At 40.5% G+C, this 18,032-nt stretch overlaps 1 protein-coding gene across 1 annotated transcript in view; it reads left to right on the forward strand.

Annotated features, from left to right (window-relative positions):
• Positions 1-9,711: 9,711 nt before the first annotated feature.
• Positions 9,712-18,032, forward strand: part of dlgap4b (discs, large (Drosophila) homolog-associated protein 4b) — a 32,571-nt gene continuing 24,250 nt past the window's right edge. The window contains exons 1-4 of the mRNA XM_042501462.1: positions 9,712-10,979; positions 11,125-11,339; positions 14,128-14,229; positions 16,030-16,180. Of these exons, the coding sequence (XP_042357396.1) occupies positions 9,780-10,979; positions 11,125-11,339; positions 14,128-14,229; positions 16,030-16,180 (1,668 nt within the window). The 5' untranslated portion in view covers positions 9,712-9,779. The remainder of the gene's footprint in view (positions 10,980-11,124; positions 11,340-14,127; positions 14,230-16,029; positions 16,181-18,032) is intronic.

Below are 18,032 nucleotides of genomic sequence, written 5' to 3' on the forward strand. Positions count from 1 at the left end.
CCGTCTTAATATTCCGTTTCACTGGGAAATACTTCACAGCACAAAGGCTAAAGACGCCCTGATTTCCATTTGACAGGACTTTACTATAAATGTTCACATTCCTGTAAATTCAGCTCAAGTCAGGCCCAAAACAGTTATATCATGCCCCCTATCAAACATGCATCCTTTAAAGATTTGAAGGGAAAAGACAAAAGTCCTTATTTTGTGAAAAAATACATTCCAAAGTTTAGCTGAAGCTAATATGACTGAGGCGTCAAGAGTCCATATTTGCCAAATCAAATGGGTATCTTCCAAAGTTAAAGTCTTTTAATACGAAATTCCCTCTTTGTGTCTCTTTCTCTCCTCCGGCTCAGCAAGAAAACACTGTCTGCAGGGAAACACAAAGAGGGAATTTCGTGCTGAGAAGACAGCGACTTGATATCCACTTGATTTGACTATCTCAGACTGCTAAAGCCACATATTAGCTTCTACTGAACTTTAAAATGTGTTTGTGCTGGATTCTGTTATACTGGAGTCATGCTATAAAGGGATAACTTTATGGCTAGCATGAAAAGGAGAAATTATTGAAATGTAAAAAAAGTCTCGGCATACATGTGAGTATTATATTGAGACAGACATGAAAACATGTAAATCTTTCTTTTAAGTGCTGCTGCTTTAAAAGGTAATTCTGACCATGTAGGACAGCCATGACTGACTGCGTAAGGAGGAAGTTGTTCATTAGCATTTATATTCACACTAGTCCATCAAAGTGATTTCTTCGGTGTACACACAGTTGCCCTCACACCTGCAGGTAGACTGCTGCAACAGATCCATAAAGGGACATCAACAAGGTCAAAGGGGTGGTAGTGGGTGATACATGTTTGAACGTGGCCCATGATAACTCTGCCACATTGATTAGAGGTGAAAGTTAAAAGAACAAGATACATTTTGTATCATCATATGGCTTTGGCATTAAATTATATGGTTTTTTATGTAACTAAATTGCTTCCTTAATTATGTTGTTGTGGCAACACAATCCCCGCCTGGATTATGTGTAGAGGCAATGTTTCTTTTAGATAACGAAACACCATACGTAGGCTTTGGAGAAAGAGCATGTTGTATATATGTTGGATTTTTTTTTATTTTTTAGATTAATAGCAATTAATTTAACATTTGTGTATTTACAAACCTGAGCGATATAAAAATGTGACATTTTATTGACCTCTTGTCTCTTCAGTTGCTCCCCTCCAGGCAGATTAGAGGTCAGGAACAGTGACTGAATTGCAACTGTAAAACTGTGCCTACAATTCAGTGCTTTAGTCGTCTTCTGAGACCAAATTTGCTCCTCATTACACAGCCTTGAAGTCTCCAAACACTGTTAACAGCAGGACTACACATTCATAAACACTCTGTACACCGTAACAGCAAGAAGAGCTGCTTTCTTAAATGTAAAACACTCTTGAGATCTCTAGGTGGCATGCGTAGCTCCCTAAATGTATTCACTGTTTTCTCACATGAGGCTTTTCTCTTGCGTTAAAAGAGAAAAAAAAACAGTAAAAACAGCCCTCCATATCTGTATAATGTTTTGAGGACATGGAAAGTTCCATCGCCATCACAGGCAGTGAAGTGGTGCCACTGTCTTTCACTGACTTCCTTTCTGGCTCACAGTCTTCAGAGATGGGCTAAAATGAGTGGGTCATCTATCACAACAGAGGGGAGACTGGTAAATTTATAGCAGTGAAAATAGGCCAGAGCACAGCACTGATGGAATAGATAGAGTGTAATTAGGACAAGGTTAGCCTGCCTTGCACGCACGCATGCATGTATGCGCACACATATTAATTATTTATTATGTGACACACATACATGCGAATGAGTGTTTGTTTGTGTTTTCTCGCAGACACTCAGAGGCATTCAGTGACTGACAAATTATTAAATTACCTCTCACTTGCACAGGGCCCTCATAACTTAAAATAAGGAAATTCAAATATTTCAAGCAGTCATAGGCAATTATTATTTTTCACATGCATATGTCTCACATATTCTCACTCATTTACACCCTCACACCTTTTTTCTGGGATAAACAAACTGACACACACCTCCTCCTCCATCTGATTACGTCTCTGAGACTAAAATGTTGGCTTGTTTCCTTCATATATGCAGAGTCTCGACATCAACCTTTCTCGCTCTCCCTCCTCCATGTTTCTCCCAACTTGCTGATTTCTGTCTCTCATCTTCCTCTGCGTCGCAATATTCCTTCGCTTTCTCCCCAATGCACAGTTTACAACACATTTACTCATTTTCACACCCTCTCAGTCCCCTCAGGTTGCTTTCATTTTCACTGCCGTCAAAACCCACACCTTTCTCTCCACGGCCCCCCCCCCCCCCACTTCCTGCTATCCCCTCCTCCTCACCAGCAGCCTGTAAGTATTCGTTTCCCCTTGTTACATGGAACAGACACACACACACACACACACACACACACACACACACACACACACACACACACACACACACACACAGAGCTGGCCCCTGTCTTCCAGGGCAGTGCTGTAAGCCTACAGAGCAGATGGGCTCGGGGCTGACTGACTGAGCTATGCTCTGACAAACTGCCTTTCTGTACAGCGTTTGCTCAGATGAGGGGATGATGTCCTTTGCACGGTCTCTAATCTAAATCTGGCCGCCCACAAACTTGCCAATGTAGAAACTGGCAACCGTTTGAAAAATCTGGCAACTCAAGGGGCTACAACACAGACAACCTCAGTGACGTTTTGATACAGTATGTAGCAACCAGCTTTTCTGCTTCCAGGATGACAAAGCTGGGGTCTGTGAATGAAAATATTGGGTATGAAAATTCCCTCCTTGTCTCAGAGTGATGAGTTCACAATATCTTGGAACTATTTCATGGTAGCAAGTGTGGTAATTGAGCAAATATTGGTGGAATTAAAATGGATGAAATCTTCATGTAGTGCTTTTTCATTGTTAAATATTAACAGAAAAGGCTTTTAATTTTCATCCCAAAATATTCATCCCGCTGCTAGTGTTGTAGTGTTTATATACATACATATACATGTTGTAGTGTTTATATATATATAATTCTAATTTTTATTTACACTTCAAAGAGAAAATCAGAAACAGAATAACACATGGGCATATAAAAACAAAAAACTAAAAAAAAACAGGCAGGTAGTATTGACAACATGTTACTCACAAGTGTGCTATATCATCATCAGTGTCTTTACATGGTCAAATTGTTCCCTCCAGTAATCATCCGCTGAAACTGTCCCATCGTTTCTAACCATGTCACATTTCCAGTCTTCCCAACATCTTTTCACATGCAATAATTTTCATCGTTTACACTCTCCACACGTTCATGGTAGGAGTTTTAGGCTCCCTCCAACACCTACGATCATCCAGACACAGGTTATTGGGCCATTTCTAATATTCTAAATACAGATTTATTTAAATTTGGTGCTACAGTTTTGTCACAGAGGAGACATAGTCTTGGTGAACTGGGCAGTTCACATTCCAACCATTTACCAATATAGTCCAAAACATTCTTCCCTGTGTTGTAGTATTTTTTATAAACTGGCAGTGGTAGAAAGTAGTTACTTCAGTCATGTGCTGTACATTAGTACAAGTACTTTTCTTAAAAGTTTTACTTGAGTATTTCCATTTTTATGCCACTACTATATTTCTACCCCACATTTTAAAATATTATAGGTATTACTTCACTGCACTTATTTGACAGCTGCAGTAATCAGTTAGTTTTCCAATTAAGATATAATACATTTTTGGGTTTGCGACTTCTTATAAAAAAGCAGCGTCTAGTTGGGGCCCCTGTCACGTTTCATATGTCCATGAGTTGTCAGCTGCTCCATCACAGAGTTTTTCCCTGTAAACTTCACAGATGGTTTCAGTTAAACTGTTCAAGGTTCGAGCAGTAAATCAACAGTTCACAGCAAAATCAAAAATATCAAGTTGCAGAGTGTTGGAGATATCGACTGTAATGATGGCTGCCTTTTGTCAAATACAGTGGAATTAGAGGTCACTCGGCTTACAAAATATAGATTTAAAAAACTCAGTAGCAATGTCTCTTTCCAGAAATCATGACTTGGTTACTCAAGATAATCCACATACTTTGTTGTGAGCAGTTTAATGTATCAACTATTTTCTTTCTACCAAACCTGCCAACCATATCACCATTGAGCTAGTCAACGTTGCAGCTTAGTCCAGGAGGACGCCATTGATGTTTACTTTTCATGTTGTACCGAGCACGAGCCTCTCGTTCATGAGTAGATGAAAGATTCCTTTTGCATGATGATGCGGTTGATGGGTGTAGTTCAGTATAGTTCTGTATAAAGAAAGTAGTTCCTACATGAAACTGCTTACAAATATTATTGATAACATTTGTACACTTATTTTTGAGGATGTTAAATATTGTGCTTTTACTTGCTATGGAGTAGTTTTTACATTGGTTACATTTTCCTTTAAGCAAGACATAGAGTCCCTCAGACACAATATAGTTCCAGTTTAGTTAGTTATTATTCAGTTAGTCATTATTCAGACATTACTTGACATCCACTTAGACCTTTTCATCATATCATATGGCTGACAAATAATTCTATAAATTTTGACTTGAACAGGTAAATCCCCAAAACATCCCCACATGCTGCACATAAACATCAGCGCGTGGTTGAACTTTACAGAAACACTGTTCAGCTTGTATTGAGTGTGATCGCCCTCTTCTGGTCAGCAGTGTGAACTGCCCGTGGCTCTGAGGTTGTGGTGGCTGAGAGAATGAGTAAGGTCATAAATTGGACACGGTGCCAAACGCATCTTTTCCCACTGGAGGAGCAGATGGCAGCTCCCCAGTGCACAAGGCAGGGAGATACTACCACCAGACGCTCCAAGCAGGGTGTAAAAACACACACAAACACAGACACATTAACGTTCCTGTGTGCACTATTCTCTGTAAGCACTGTACACGCAGACCGAGATGTGCACACACTTGTCTGTCCACTGTGTTAATGAATGCAGAAGCTTGACCTGAATTATTTCTTCTCTGAGGGTCAGCAGGTCTTTTGACCTCTGTGGTTATACTGTGGCAGGTGTGTGTCAGAACTACTGACATCAGTAATTATACATGATGCATAAATATTAGCTGATAGGCTTGATATTCACGCCTTTTTTGCAATGCTTAATGAAAACCATGTTACCTGCAACAACCTCCCTGTATTTTATCCAATATTTTTATGGCAAGGGAAATCTAAACTATTTGGAAAAGCTGATGCCTGTCTTACAAGTGTTTTAAACTTTTCCCTTATTTGAAAGCATAGATGTGGATTTTTCTGTAAAATAAACATTTATGACATGAAGCATTTAGTGCTCAAAATTTCTTCCCCAAACCCACTGTTTCATGTGTGCCATGCAATGTTGCAATATCATGGTAGTATATGACTTTTATTTTTACAATATGTATGACATTTACACCATAAATTGAAGCCGCAAAGGCGGAAATCTGTGCTTCAGTCACCAGAAATCAGGAAATTAAGAGTTTGATGCTCCAAATATCCAATTTTTTGTGCCTTGTCCCCAATGTTGAAACATGAAAGTGGCAGAGGACTTATTGTGACATAATTAAAGACATTTGCACCATAAGTTCATTCTGAAAAGGCACAAATTGGTGCATAAAAATTGACCAGAGTGCAGGAAACTGTTTGATGGTTTAAATTTTCTGTCAGAGGACCCCCAACCCCCGGTTTCATAAGTGTACCCCCGAATGTTGAAAAAATAGTTACTCTCTTGTTCTTGACAATGATCAACAGTTTTGGCTTTGTGTAAATGTGATACTATTGCAATAAGGCACTGTGTAAGCTTGCTTCTGTTAAGATATGAAAACCTTGCATTTCAATATTTTGTGTTAAATCTCAAACAATGTCTTGGAGTTTCATTGTAGATAGAATTAGAAAAACTAAGTCTTCATACTGTATGAATAACTTCATTAATGTTTTAACAGGATTTTAGGGCACATTTGGGCACTATGACAAAATCACTGAGGATGCCTTTAAGGGCCTATGAATCAGCTTAATTAGCTCATAATCAGTGCTTCATTAAAGCAGGTGCACTGAGGTGATCAGCCACCTAATCATATAGAACATGTGAATTAAAAGGCACGTCTACAGTATGTTTTTGACTAACTGTAACTGTTCATTAGAGTGACTGGTATCATTTCCCCTTTACTTAGTTGCATTTCTCATATAATTATGTACTATTAAAGAGCTTTAACACAAAAAAATCATAACTTTTTGCAATTGTGCTAAAGTGTTCAAAACTTTTGAATGGCAGTGCGCAGTTTACAATCCTATCTCCATTAATGATGCAAGTATCACTGTCATTTCAAGGCGTACTGGTTGACACATTGAGGAGGGTATGCTAAGCTTAGCTGAGTGGCGTGTCACGACGGGATATGAGGCAGTTAGCTAATGTGGTGTAAAAGGATTTAGAGGATTTGACCCTATCAGCGGAGATGGCACTCAGAGAGGCTCTGTTAATGACACTCAATGAGTCTGTGCCTGCAGCATGCTAATAATGGTGGCATGAAAACCAGGGCTTATTATGAGAAGATTTTTTTTTTCCTGCAAAAAGCTAATTGCTAGAAGTGTGTTAAAGTAATGTGTGTGCAAGCACATTTTATATAAAGGCAAGGTAACACACAATACATTCCAGTGCCTTCTTTTAATCAAGTCACATTTTGGTACGAATATGGCGCAATTAAGTAAGCGAGATGCTTTTCGACATCTCATCACTTATTGTCTGTCTGTCTGTCGGTACACTGCCATGTGCAATTTTCTCATTTTCGGCAGGTTTCTAGCTCTGTGAAGGTGAGCCCTGAGATTTAAAGCAAACATCTTCATTTGCAACATGATTACAAATGATTCAATTTTGTAGATTTAAATGTCCTTTTAACACAAGTACAAAGTAGACTTCTTTGTTGTTGTTGTTTTTCACACTGTAAAATATGAGAAGTTTATCTTTCGTAAAATAATCTTGGAAACCAATTGCAGTGAATAAGGAAAGTAAATAGTTGTTGCAACTTAGAAAGAACAAGGTATATTCACTTGGTGTTTTTATTTTTAAGTGTAAGTGCAACTTCAGTTAACAAAGTTAGTCTGACATAACTTCATCATGATAAAGATGATTTGCCAAAGATGAAGTTAGGAGATCTGCACATTCTGTTTTGATATCATGTTTAAGAAAATACAAGTATGACTGACTGGTATGCAACCAGCAGATTACAGATGTATAGCACAGTAAACATGGTTTACTGAAGTTGCCAAAACCTAGGAAGATTGATTTAATTAAACTTGTCATTTTTAAGTTGCAAACAACTGCACAAAGTTACGTAAATCTAAGTAATTTAAAAAGAGATAATGGTAGATATAAGTGGAGATATAAAGGAAGTAAAAAGTCAAGGCAATCAGTTCCCTGGATGTTTTTTTTTTTTTTTTTTTTTTTTTTTTTTTTTTTAGTAAAATCAACTTTTTGTACAGTGTAGGGCCAGGCTGACTTATGACAGTTTTTGGAGACTGTAGTTTGAATTTAAATTTGATTTCAAGTGCTAAAGTATCCACCGAATGCATGATTGGCACGTAATATTACTTACTCTACAGGGAAAATATGTTAAGATAACAGATGAGCGATAGTGTCCTTTCCGCTCGTTGGTAGTTTCTGTTGTTTTGCAGTTCATCTGTCTGATATTTTTACAGAAAGTACATGCTATAAGAACACCATGATTCAGTGGTTAGGTTGATGGCTCACAGGGCACACCAGTACAAGTCTGTAGTTGTGCGAAGCAGCTGTAAATGTATGAATTTAAGGTGTTGCTTGCCTGCCTCGCTGACTCTCTCTGGATAAATTAAGAATAAATGTACCGTGCTGGGGATGAGATTGAGTTTTTAACCACTTTATTAGTTTGCTTCACATCTGCTGGGACTCTGCAGAGCTTTAGTGTCAAGAAACATTATTCATTTTTCCCCTGTCCTATCTAAATTTAATATACTACTATATATCAATCTTGGAGAGGAATTTGATGGCAGAGTGTGATACAGCTATGTTAAATATCCAACAGATTATGCAAGGTATGATCTGAATATTAAACATTTAAGTTATGAGGGCTGATATAAACATGTCATTCAGCTGCAACTGCCAAGACTACTGCAATGGCTAAGACAGGCAATAAATGGCCCAGAATTCTGCCTGGTGAGGTCCACATCCTGTAGTAAAGGAAACATTCATTTCTGGGATTTCACCCGTAAGTAGAACCGTAATCTTTTAAACTGCATTCACTTAACTACACCAACAGAGATAAGAAAGCAGCATGCACATTGTTGAGTTTGAATGGGCTTTCAAAAAATGGTATCTTCCCTGACAGGCAGGGCTCCTTTATTCCAGGAGGAATGATAGAAAGAAATCACACACTTTGCTGCTACTTTCTATATTTCATTTATTCATGTATTCCTCAAAAACCAGAAGGCAGAAGTATTCTTCACATAAATGTAAGGGAGAGCAGACCAGCTCACATTGGCATTCCTATCTAGAAAAAAATGATGTCCTATCGCTGATTATTGCATGCTGAATCATTAAAATACCTGTCAATGCATAAATACCACAAAGGTCTCTATCACCTTCCCTTTCATCGTCTGTCATTTTCCATCCATGAAGTACCATCATTGCTGCATTGCCAGGCAGGGCATTGGCGCAGCTTGACTAGTAGGACAAGGAGGTGTAGCTGCCAGCTCCTGCAACCCACCCACACACCCCGCTGGTCAAATCCTCTTTACTGGTTTCACTATGACAGTCGGCTCGCCATCCTTGGCTTGCAACGCAAAGATACGACAGGAGCTCGGTGATGAGTGCCAGGGAAACCCACTAGAGGTGAGAAGAGGAGAGAGACAGAAGAGTGGAGGAAGAGATAGAAGGAGAGACAGATGGAAGAACGGGCAGAGAAAGAGTGTTACAGGCGAATAGAAAGGGTTCTCCCAAAGATTTGGCTGGTCTGTATCACAACTAACCGGGAGGATGTGCTAAGAAGTAGCAGCGGGTTTATTATTTAGACTTTTTTATCATTTGTTTGTTGGTTTTCTTAAGAAAGGTGCATGATTCAATATCCAATGCTACGCCAACACAAAGTTTTATTTGTTGATTGGTGCACATGAATGAAAATGTTTGTGCTGGTTGAATTAACATTCTTCTAAATCTTCTTACAGAATAAGATTAGACTGAAAAGAGGAGATATTTGTTTACTGATTGCTGGCATGTGCTGCAGCCCCACATAGTTGTGGAGGTGTAGGGAGTTACAGATGACTGCCAGGAATTGTTTAGGGTTTTTTTTCCCATGATATATGCCCCAGCCCACTGGCTGCTGCTCGTCATTGTTCAACATGTTGTTTTTCCATCCACTTCCAGCATTTTAACACAGATGTTCGCTGTGGGAGGCAATAGAAAGCTGGCTCATTCGTTGCACAGTATTTCCCTAACATCCCTACAGCTAGCCTATTTGTAGTCTGGTTTGGCACATAAGTAGGCGTGTTTGTGTGGCTGAGCTGATAGGGGCTGTTGAATATGAATGTGTTTTTGTGTGTTTTTTACAGTACGATGATAACCGGTTCTAAACCTCTCCCCTTTCTGTTGTGCTTTTCTGTTCTGTTTGTCTCTGTTTTCCAGGAATCACCTTCAAGGTCATCAGTCATCTCGGTTTGGCCAGGGGGTCTTCTAGAAGGTTGGACCTCCTCACCACCATGAAAGGTTTGGGGACCAATCGTAACAGACACCTGTCTGACTCCTGTGAGCCTTCCCCCGGCCATGCAGACGCTCTCTACTCTCAGAAGACCAGCACTCTCCCACGTAGCCCTTACCTGCTGAGCCCCACAATGGACCACTACGGCACCATGGACCCTCATCTCTATCCATCAGCCAACCCTGGCTCCCTTCCACCAGAGTGCATGCTGCCTCTCAATAACCAGCTGTCCAATAGCAGCACCTTCCCCAGAATTAACTATAACTCCTACGACCAGTCTGACTTCTCCCCGCCTGGAGACAGCATCGGGGGGATAAGCACAGGGACCATGGGAACATCCATGTCCATGGGCATGGGGACAGGCATGAGCATGGCAGGACTGAGTGCACGTACACCCATGATTACAAGCGGCTCAGCAACTATATCACATCATATGACCAAGAACCAGGCGCCATCCAGTCTGCTGGAGTTTGACAAGCAGCTACCTGGAGGGCGTGATGGATTCAGCACGTTGCAGTTTCATAGAACGTCCGCTGCTGCTGCTGCCGCCAAGCAGCGCACAGACAGTCCTGGTCGCATCCGCTATATGCTGCACTCAGTGCAGAAGCTCTTTGCAAAGTCCCAGTCACTGGAGGGCCACAACATGAAAGGGAATGTCAACGGACGCTCCACTGGCAGCGGCGGAGGCTCGTCTAGCACCGAAGATGGTGGGAAGCAAAATCGCAGATCCAAAAGTAAAGATCGGGGTACAAAATCAGAGGCGACTGCCAAGCGACGGCCACGCTCCAACATGTCAGGTTATTGGAGCTCAGACGATTTGGACAGCAGCGATTTGAGCAGCTACCATAACACCATGGCTATGATGACTCTTGGGCGTCCGACTGGCCATGACAGCCATGGGGGACAAGGCAGATACATTCACAGTGGCTACAACACCATCAGCTCCTCCAAAAGCAGCAACGACATGAAGTATCAGACGCACACTGGGCCTGGTTTTGGAGGAGCTGATGGACTAGGTGGAGCAGGAAGAATGGTAATAAATGATAATGACTATATGAAGGGAGGGTCCTGGTCCACGCTGACCATGGGCCAGCCGAGACAGGTGATCCAGAAGGGCTCAGCAACTCTGGACAGGTCCATGCTCAAGTCCAAATCCTGCCAACCTGAACTAACCTGCAACTACCTGCAGGTTGGACGAAGGGTGAGTAGGCCAGATTACATTATGGCTCTTGATTAAAGTTTGATATATAATGTATTTATTTTTGTGTTTCCGTGTGTAGGTTAAAGTATCCTTGTGATCAAGAGCATAAAAACAGTGAAAAAGACCAATTTTATCCTGTTTGTAGGGTGATTGGAGTAGCACTTTAGGCCGCAGTGGAGGAGCCCATGAAATCCCATGTCGGCGGATGCGCAGTGGTAGCTATGTGAAGGCCATGGGAGACATGGAAGACAGCGACGACTCGGAGGGAAGCCCCAAACCCTCGCCAAAAACCGCTGCTCGTCGCCAGAGCTACCTCAGGGCTACGCAGCAGTCTCTCAGCGACCAGCTACCCCCACGCAAGTAAGACAACAGATTGAGTTATTATGCAGCACATGATAGTTTTCAGAGGAAGGGAGACAACCTCATGTTCAGGGGACTATCCATGATTCAACTGTAAACCAAAGTAGACTCATGACTAAATACTGCTATCAGACAGCTACAGTCCTTTTATTAAAGAGACTAAAATTGGCTTACGTTTGTAAGGTTTGCAAGAACAACTACAAAATAAACAAATGGGTTTTTTTTATGTATCACTTTAAAGCTACAGTCAAAACAACTTTGTGTCATAGTTGCTTTAATTGTCAGTATATTCTAAAATAAGAGACACATGAGACAGATAGTCTTTTTAAAAATCATGTCCTTCCTCCTCGTCCTCCAGCCCCTAATGGCATTCGCTAGAATTGACCACGCAAGGCAGCAACAACCAGATTCTGTTACTGCATTGCCTATTTTTCACCTCAGTTTTTTTCAGAAGCATACTTTGGTGTACTGTTTAGCTGTAAAATAAGAAGGTTTGAACCGGCCACCATGTGGAAATAAGGGCATCTGTGAACAGCCCACCATGTTGGAAACAGCTTACACACTGAGCAACATCCACTGGCCAGACCAACTTTCTCATTTTAAGACGAAACAGTACACTAGAATATGTTTCTGAAAAACAGTTGGGACAAGAAAAAGTCGATTTTGTGACAGAATCTTTATTCATATTTGATCAGCGTGGCCTAATTGGACAGTTTGACTGCAGTTCATGAGACGTGATTAACATGGCTTAGAGCTGTGTTAAAGACTTCTTGATTTCTTGTCTCTGATTGGTTGTTTCTGTTCATGCCACTAGAGGAGCTACAAGGCAATAGAGTAGGCAGAGGAGTTTGTTTTTTTCAGCGATTAAATGTCTCATTTATTGCGGTTTGAATACAGTGACAGTTTTGATTTTTTATAAAAGTTACCAAGTACAGCTTTAAGGGCTTCAGATATATCCTGTATGTGTCTTTGGATCAAAATATACTGTTTGTGCCTTTAAAATGGGTGCCTGCAGAAAGTGTTGATTTTCAGAGAACACCCAGACACGTCCCAAGAGCATGCAGTTATAAATACTGATTGGCACAACCACTTAACAATCAAAAAATAAAGAAATAAACCACTCCTCTCTGGGTGTACAGGAAGGAAACTACCACACCCAGACTCACCATACAGTATGCAGGAAAGCACAAATGCATACAGTCTACACACACGTACACACAGTCCATGCTGAGCTTACTCACGCATAGAATTAAGTGGTGTCAGGCTCCCTGTTGTCCCCCACATGCCAGCCTCACTACTAAACCTCAGCTCTGACTCACCTTCCTACTGTTGGACACACAATGCATCAGTGTAGCTCGACACAGACAACATTAGTGTAGTTTACATAATATGATACTGACTTTGGTTTTCACTCAACCAGTAAACCACCACAAATAAGCCTCATCTCTCTGAGTGACTGGCATCGCGCCTCACTTGTCTTTAAATTTCATGCTTTCTGAAGCAGACATATTGCACAATATGTGATGCAGGCGCAGCAAGACATGGCTGGGTTATATGTGTCTTCTCATGAAATGACAGGAAATACATTCATATTCTTCATTCTAAAGCAATGTTAAGCAAGACAGAACTGTCATGTTTTGGAAAGTCTACTCAGACTCAGAGCTCAAAGTGCTTATGCACATCAGAGGAACAATCACAATGCCCTAAAGAAGTAAAAAGTTTTGGCTGCAGTTACATCTAGTTTCGATGTTTCTCTCTGAAAGACTGTCTGCAGGGATTTGCTCAAGAAACTTATGAAATTTTAATGATGCATATATTTTGGTCTTGCTTTGCTTTGACATTCCCTACCGTATTTTATGTTTTTAGAGTTTTATTCTATTATAATCAACTTGTGATATTCACCAAGATAACTCCGGAGATGGAAAAACTCAAGACGGTGTTTGTGACAATACCTTCTATACAGGATTCCCACAGTCATGGAAACCCTGGAAAAGTCGTTGAATTTCACAATCATGTTTTCCAGGCCTGGAAAAATCATGGAATGAGTAAAAATCATTGAAAGTTTCAGGAAAAGTCATGGAAGTTTTATTGTGTGTAATGAAATTGTCACAGTATTTTTTTGTGGATAACCTTCCATGTAATGTTGAATAACAGAAAATTTATTTTCTTTAGCTGTCAACGGAATGTAGCTCTAATATGTTTGATGTTTTGTTTACCATTGCGTACATTTCTACATTTTTCCGTCTTTCTCGTCATGTACGTCAGCGCCCTAAAATGATGTTTAAATAGAATTTGAATCTGATTTATTTGAAAAATGCAGGGAAAGGGGGACTAGAAGAAAATAACTGTTATCAATGGTCCTTAAAGTCAAGGAAATGTTTTGAAGGTTTGTACATGAAAATTTGTGAGAATCCTGTCTATAAAGCAGCTCTTGTTTTTGTTGTCAGGATGGTCCTTGAGTTTGCAGTGTGGAAATATCATTGCCTCCCTATATGATACTTGAACAGTGGGCATATTTCTGATAGGATAAGAGACAGAGTGTCGATGTAAGACTCCATGCGACTGAAACAAGAGGGCATCATCCTGAGAAACAGCCACAGGCCTACCTGCAGTACACAACTCCACATAAATAAAACATTTCAAATTGCTTTGAAGTCTCTGTTTAGAAATGTAAAGATTTATTCTTCCCTAAAGCGTGCTTGAATGACTAACCCTACTCCCCCTGCCAATCCCTGACCATCCAACCCCACTCTCCTCCGGTCTGCTCCACCCTGATTGGCGTGAGCAGCAGAACCCTGGATTACACCTTGTTGCAGGGGGAGCTGGATGCCCTGTGGTCTCCGCTCCACAGTGTGTCCTCTCTGCACCAGCTGGGCAGGTCAATGAGCAGGTCAGTGATAGATCTGTAAGCCACGTCTCAGGAGTGTGGTGCAAAACGCTTTTGTCTGATTGGATCGTTTACAATCATTGACTTTGCACTACCCTCCTCAGACGTCTGTAAAGTCAGTGGCAACTCCAAATGCCAAATTCATGCCCTGCTGCCAACAACTGCCAGCTTCCCTTAAGCCTGTAAATACCATCTGCCCGGTACTTTTAGGTGAAACGTAGCTGAGTTTGATACTATTCAAACGGGGAAATTAGGGAACATCTGTGGCCATACACCATGGCATGGCATCTTACTGTCATGTTACTATCACTGTGTGCCAACAAAGACTGTGTAAAAACGTGACTTTAGAGCGGCTGTTTTTAATAAGACATAAACCTGTTCTTTGTCTTTGGCACCATGATGGCACAGAGAGCTGTGTACACACATCGCCTGACATCACTGGCTTTGCATGCTCAGATGCTGCAAATATTGATGCCAAAATTAGTCAAGGGTCGAAATTTTGATTTTTCATAAATGAAAGTGGAAATGAAAGGGGTATCTTGAAAAGCAACCTTATCCTCCTTTTATCTCTCTTTCAATCACGGTTTTTGCTTGCGGTTTTTTGCTTCTCTTCTGATACATGTTTCCTTTCTGCCTCCCTGTCATCTTATATTAAAGGGACAGTTCAGATTTTTGGAAGTTGGGTTGAGATACTTAAACATAGTCAGTGTATTACTTACAGCAAATGTGGGTCAGCACGGACCCAGTTTGGAGAAGCAGACAGGAGTGCTAGCACAGAAGCTACACAATGTACTGCTGTGGATGGAGCCAGCAGCAAAAGGTATTTTAACCACCTGAAAAAAGTTCCACCCAGAAAGGACAAATATCATATTCAGTGTACACACGGATTTGATTAGGAATCAAATGAGAGAAAAACACTATCACAAAGTGGTTGTATCTGTCAAGGAGAGACTCATGGTTACCTATACAACCCATTTTATTTATTCCAAAATTTAGCCTAACTTTGGGGTGTTATTCAGTCCCCTTCCTGACAAGCTAGCATGACATAGTTGGTATCACTTGATTTCTTAGGTCTTCTACTTTTATGTGATATCAGTATCACTCTAGTGTGGTACAACCTATTAAAGACAGAAATATCAGCTGGTGATTAATGCAATTTTAAAAAATATAAAACATGTTATGTACAATTTGTTTGAGTTATTGTGTGACTTTGGTGAATCCGAGCTAACCCTATTAAACACCAAAGAATCACAATAACACATATAAACAAAGCAATACAGGCAGCAGTCAACCAGCATTTCCTGTGTTCTGTGAGGCAAAAATATTGTTTTTGTCAAAAAGGTCTGGTGGCTTTCAAAAGAGCATAGTTAAATATAAAGACTTAAGTTACCCGTCAGAAAGGGCTTTCTGAAAACAAGGTAAAGCAATGAAAAATATGCTGAAATCAGCATGCACTTGAACAGATAATGATTTTTTTTAGGTGGCTTAAATACATTTAGCTTCTGCCCCATTCACAGCAGTGCATTGCTTAGCTTTGGTCGCAGTACTTCTGCCAGCTTCTCCAAACTGGAGGCATGCACAATGCCATCTACTGTAGGTAATCAGTTAACTAAGGATAAGTACCTCATGCAACCCCACTTTAGGAAATCCAAATTATCCCTTTAACATCAACTATTTACCAATCTGTTCCTTGAATATGTCCTCATGCACTCCTGGCATCGCCTTTAATTTTCCTCCTTATATTTCATAGCCTTAATACATGTCCTTTATCTTGTTTTTCTTCTCTTCTTACTCCTCTTCCAGCTGTCTTCCATCTCTCAGAGAGCTCTCCAATAACCGCAGCCTGGACAACCTAGACTGCATCGGTGGTACAGTCTCGTCTTTGCCACCCTGGGATGATGATGACTTCAGCCAGGCTTGCAGTACCTTGGGCAGACGTAGCTGCTTGGCACAGGTCAGTGCTTGGCTGGACAAGGATCACAATTAAATATGAGCTGTCAGAGGCCAAAGAATGAAACTGTCTCTCTCTGTCTGTTTGTGTCCCTTGTTCTCGTATTAGTTCAGCTGATATTTTTGTAATGAGTTAAGAGTACATTTGTTCTTGCTTGAAATTTACACGACTTAGCTCTAAGCAAACTCTCTACTTTCAAATCACCAGTCATTTTCAAAGAGCCCTTTGTCTGCCTTGAGCTACTAATGCTCATTTCCGTAGTATAATTTGCATTTTCACAGACACAGCTTGAATGACGGTAATAAAATGAGCTTCCTGTGAACAAAGAATTCCTATTTTTCGAATGAATCTCATATTAATGTGATGGTCCTAAGACCTAAATGAATGACATTGGTAGTTTTAAGTCTAATTTATCTACTTACATAAGAGCTATTAGCCTTCCACTGACAAGGTCACTAAGATGATGAACAGCTACGCAGAGTGGCTCTGATCTTTCTCAATGAACTAGTCAAATGAGGCAGTGCAGGCTATTAGTACAGGATTTACACCCAATCTCTTGACAGGTCACTACATTTCGATAAATGTGTCCAGTATGGGAATTTATTGGTGTAATTTGCATGCACAGCAGCATATCCAACACATTTAAATTAATAGGCATTATAATTTAGACTTGTTGAGGTCAAGTTTTATATTTTGGAACAGTTTCCCAAACAAAATTAATTCAGAACAAGAAGCTAAATCAGAACAAGTGGAAATCACCTATAACTGACATTTAACATGACTCCAAAATGCATGTACATTTAAATTCTCTGCTTCACTTTCCTGTGTGTCTCTTCTCCTGCACCCACCCTCTGATATGCTTCTGTTACCAGTCAGTGAACCATCAAAATAACTTTGGTACAAACACATTTTTGACTCCTCATCAGGCTGTTTCTGTCAATCAGCAGGACATGAAACCCATCATCAGCAAGGCTGATTCTTACTCTTCAAAAGAAGTCTCAGAAAGAGCATGTCGTTGTTGTATAAAACATACTAGAAAACTTTTCAAAGTGATGTCTCTGGCCTTGGGATTTCTCTTGTTTTCTGAAAATTGACAGTTCTTGTATAGCTAGACATGTAAGAAATGTCAAAAAATGAAAATGCATTTTACAGATGAAATGACAGCCCATCCAAAAACTCAGCATGAAGGGAAGCAGGAGGAGCAACACTGGTTTCACTGGGGTTGAAACACTTTGTAGCCCGTTCGCATTCCCAACTCTTAAAATACAGCTGCTTGGTCAGTAATGTCCACGTCAGACACTGATGCAAAAAGGTACTTTCGGGTCGGTATGATACACCGCCAGGCAGCATCAGTTTATAAAGCTGCTGCATGCCATTAGTTTGAAACGCCTCCAATAACAACGTAATATATAAGGACCTGGAGAGTCCCTATAGGGCGGGTTGGAGTGAAGGTGGACTTAGCCCGCTGTTTGCTTCCCGTATGAATGTAGGGCCAAACCGTGATTTTTTTTTCTAAGCCCAACTGAGTGTTTTTGTTGCCTAAACTTAACCATGTACGTGTGTTGCACAAGGGAATCAATGTAAACACACTGTAACGAGCAGAAACTCTGCCTTTCTTGAGACAAACAGAAGTGTATTTTGAAAAGATGCAATGCATGTAACAGACGTAAATTGACGCACTGTCCCAGAACATACGCAGGAGGAAACCCAGTGCATCATATGTGGATGTGAAAGTTATCTGACCAACTAGCGATATTTGATGAGATGGGAGAAGAGAATGTGTCGCAACACTAATTATACCTTTTGTATCTACTTGCCACACTTAGACTTTTGACAAGGGATTTAGCGTTAAAAT

Source organism: Plectropomus leopardus, chromosome 2 (genome assembly GCF_008729295.1).
Source record: "Plectropomus leopardus isolate mb chromosome 2, YSFRI_Pleo_2.0, whole genome shotgun sequence".
Taxonomy (NCBI): domain Eukaryota; kingdom Metazoa; phylum Chordata; class Actinopteri; order Perciformes; family Serranidae; genus Plectropomus; species Plectropomus leopardus.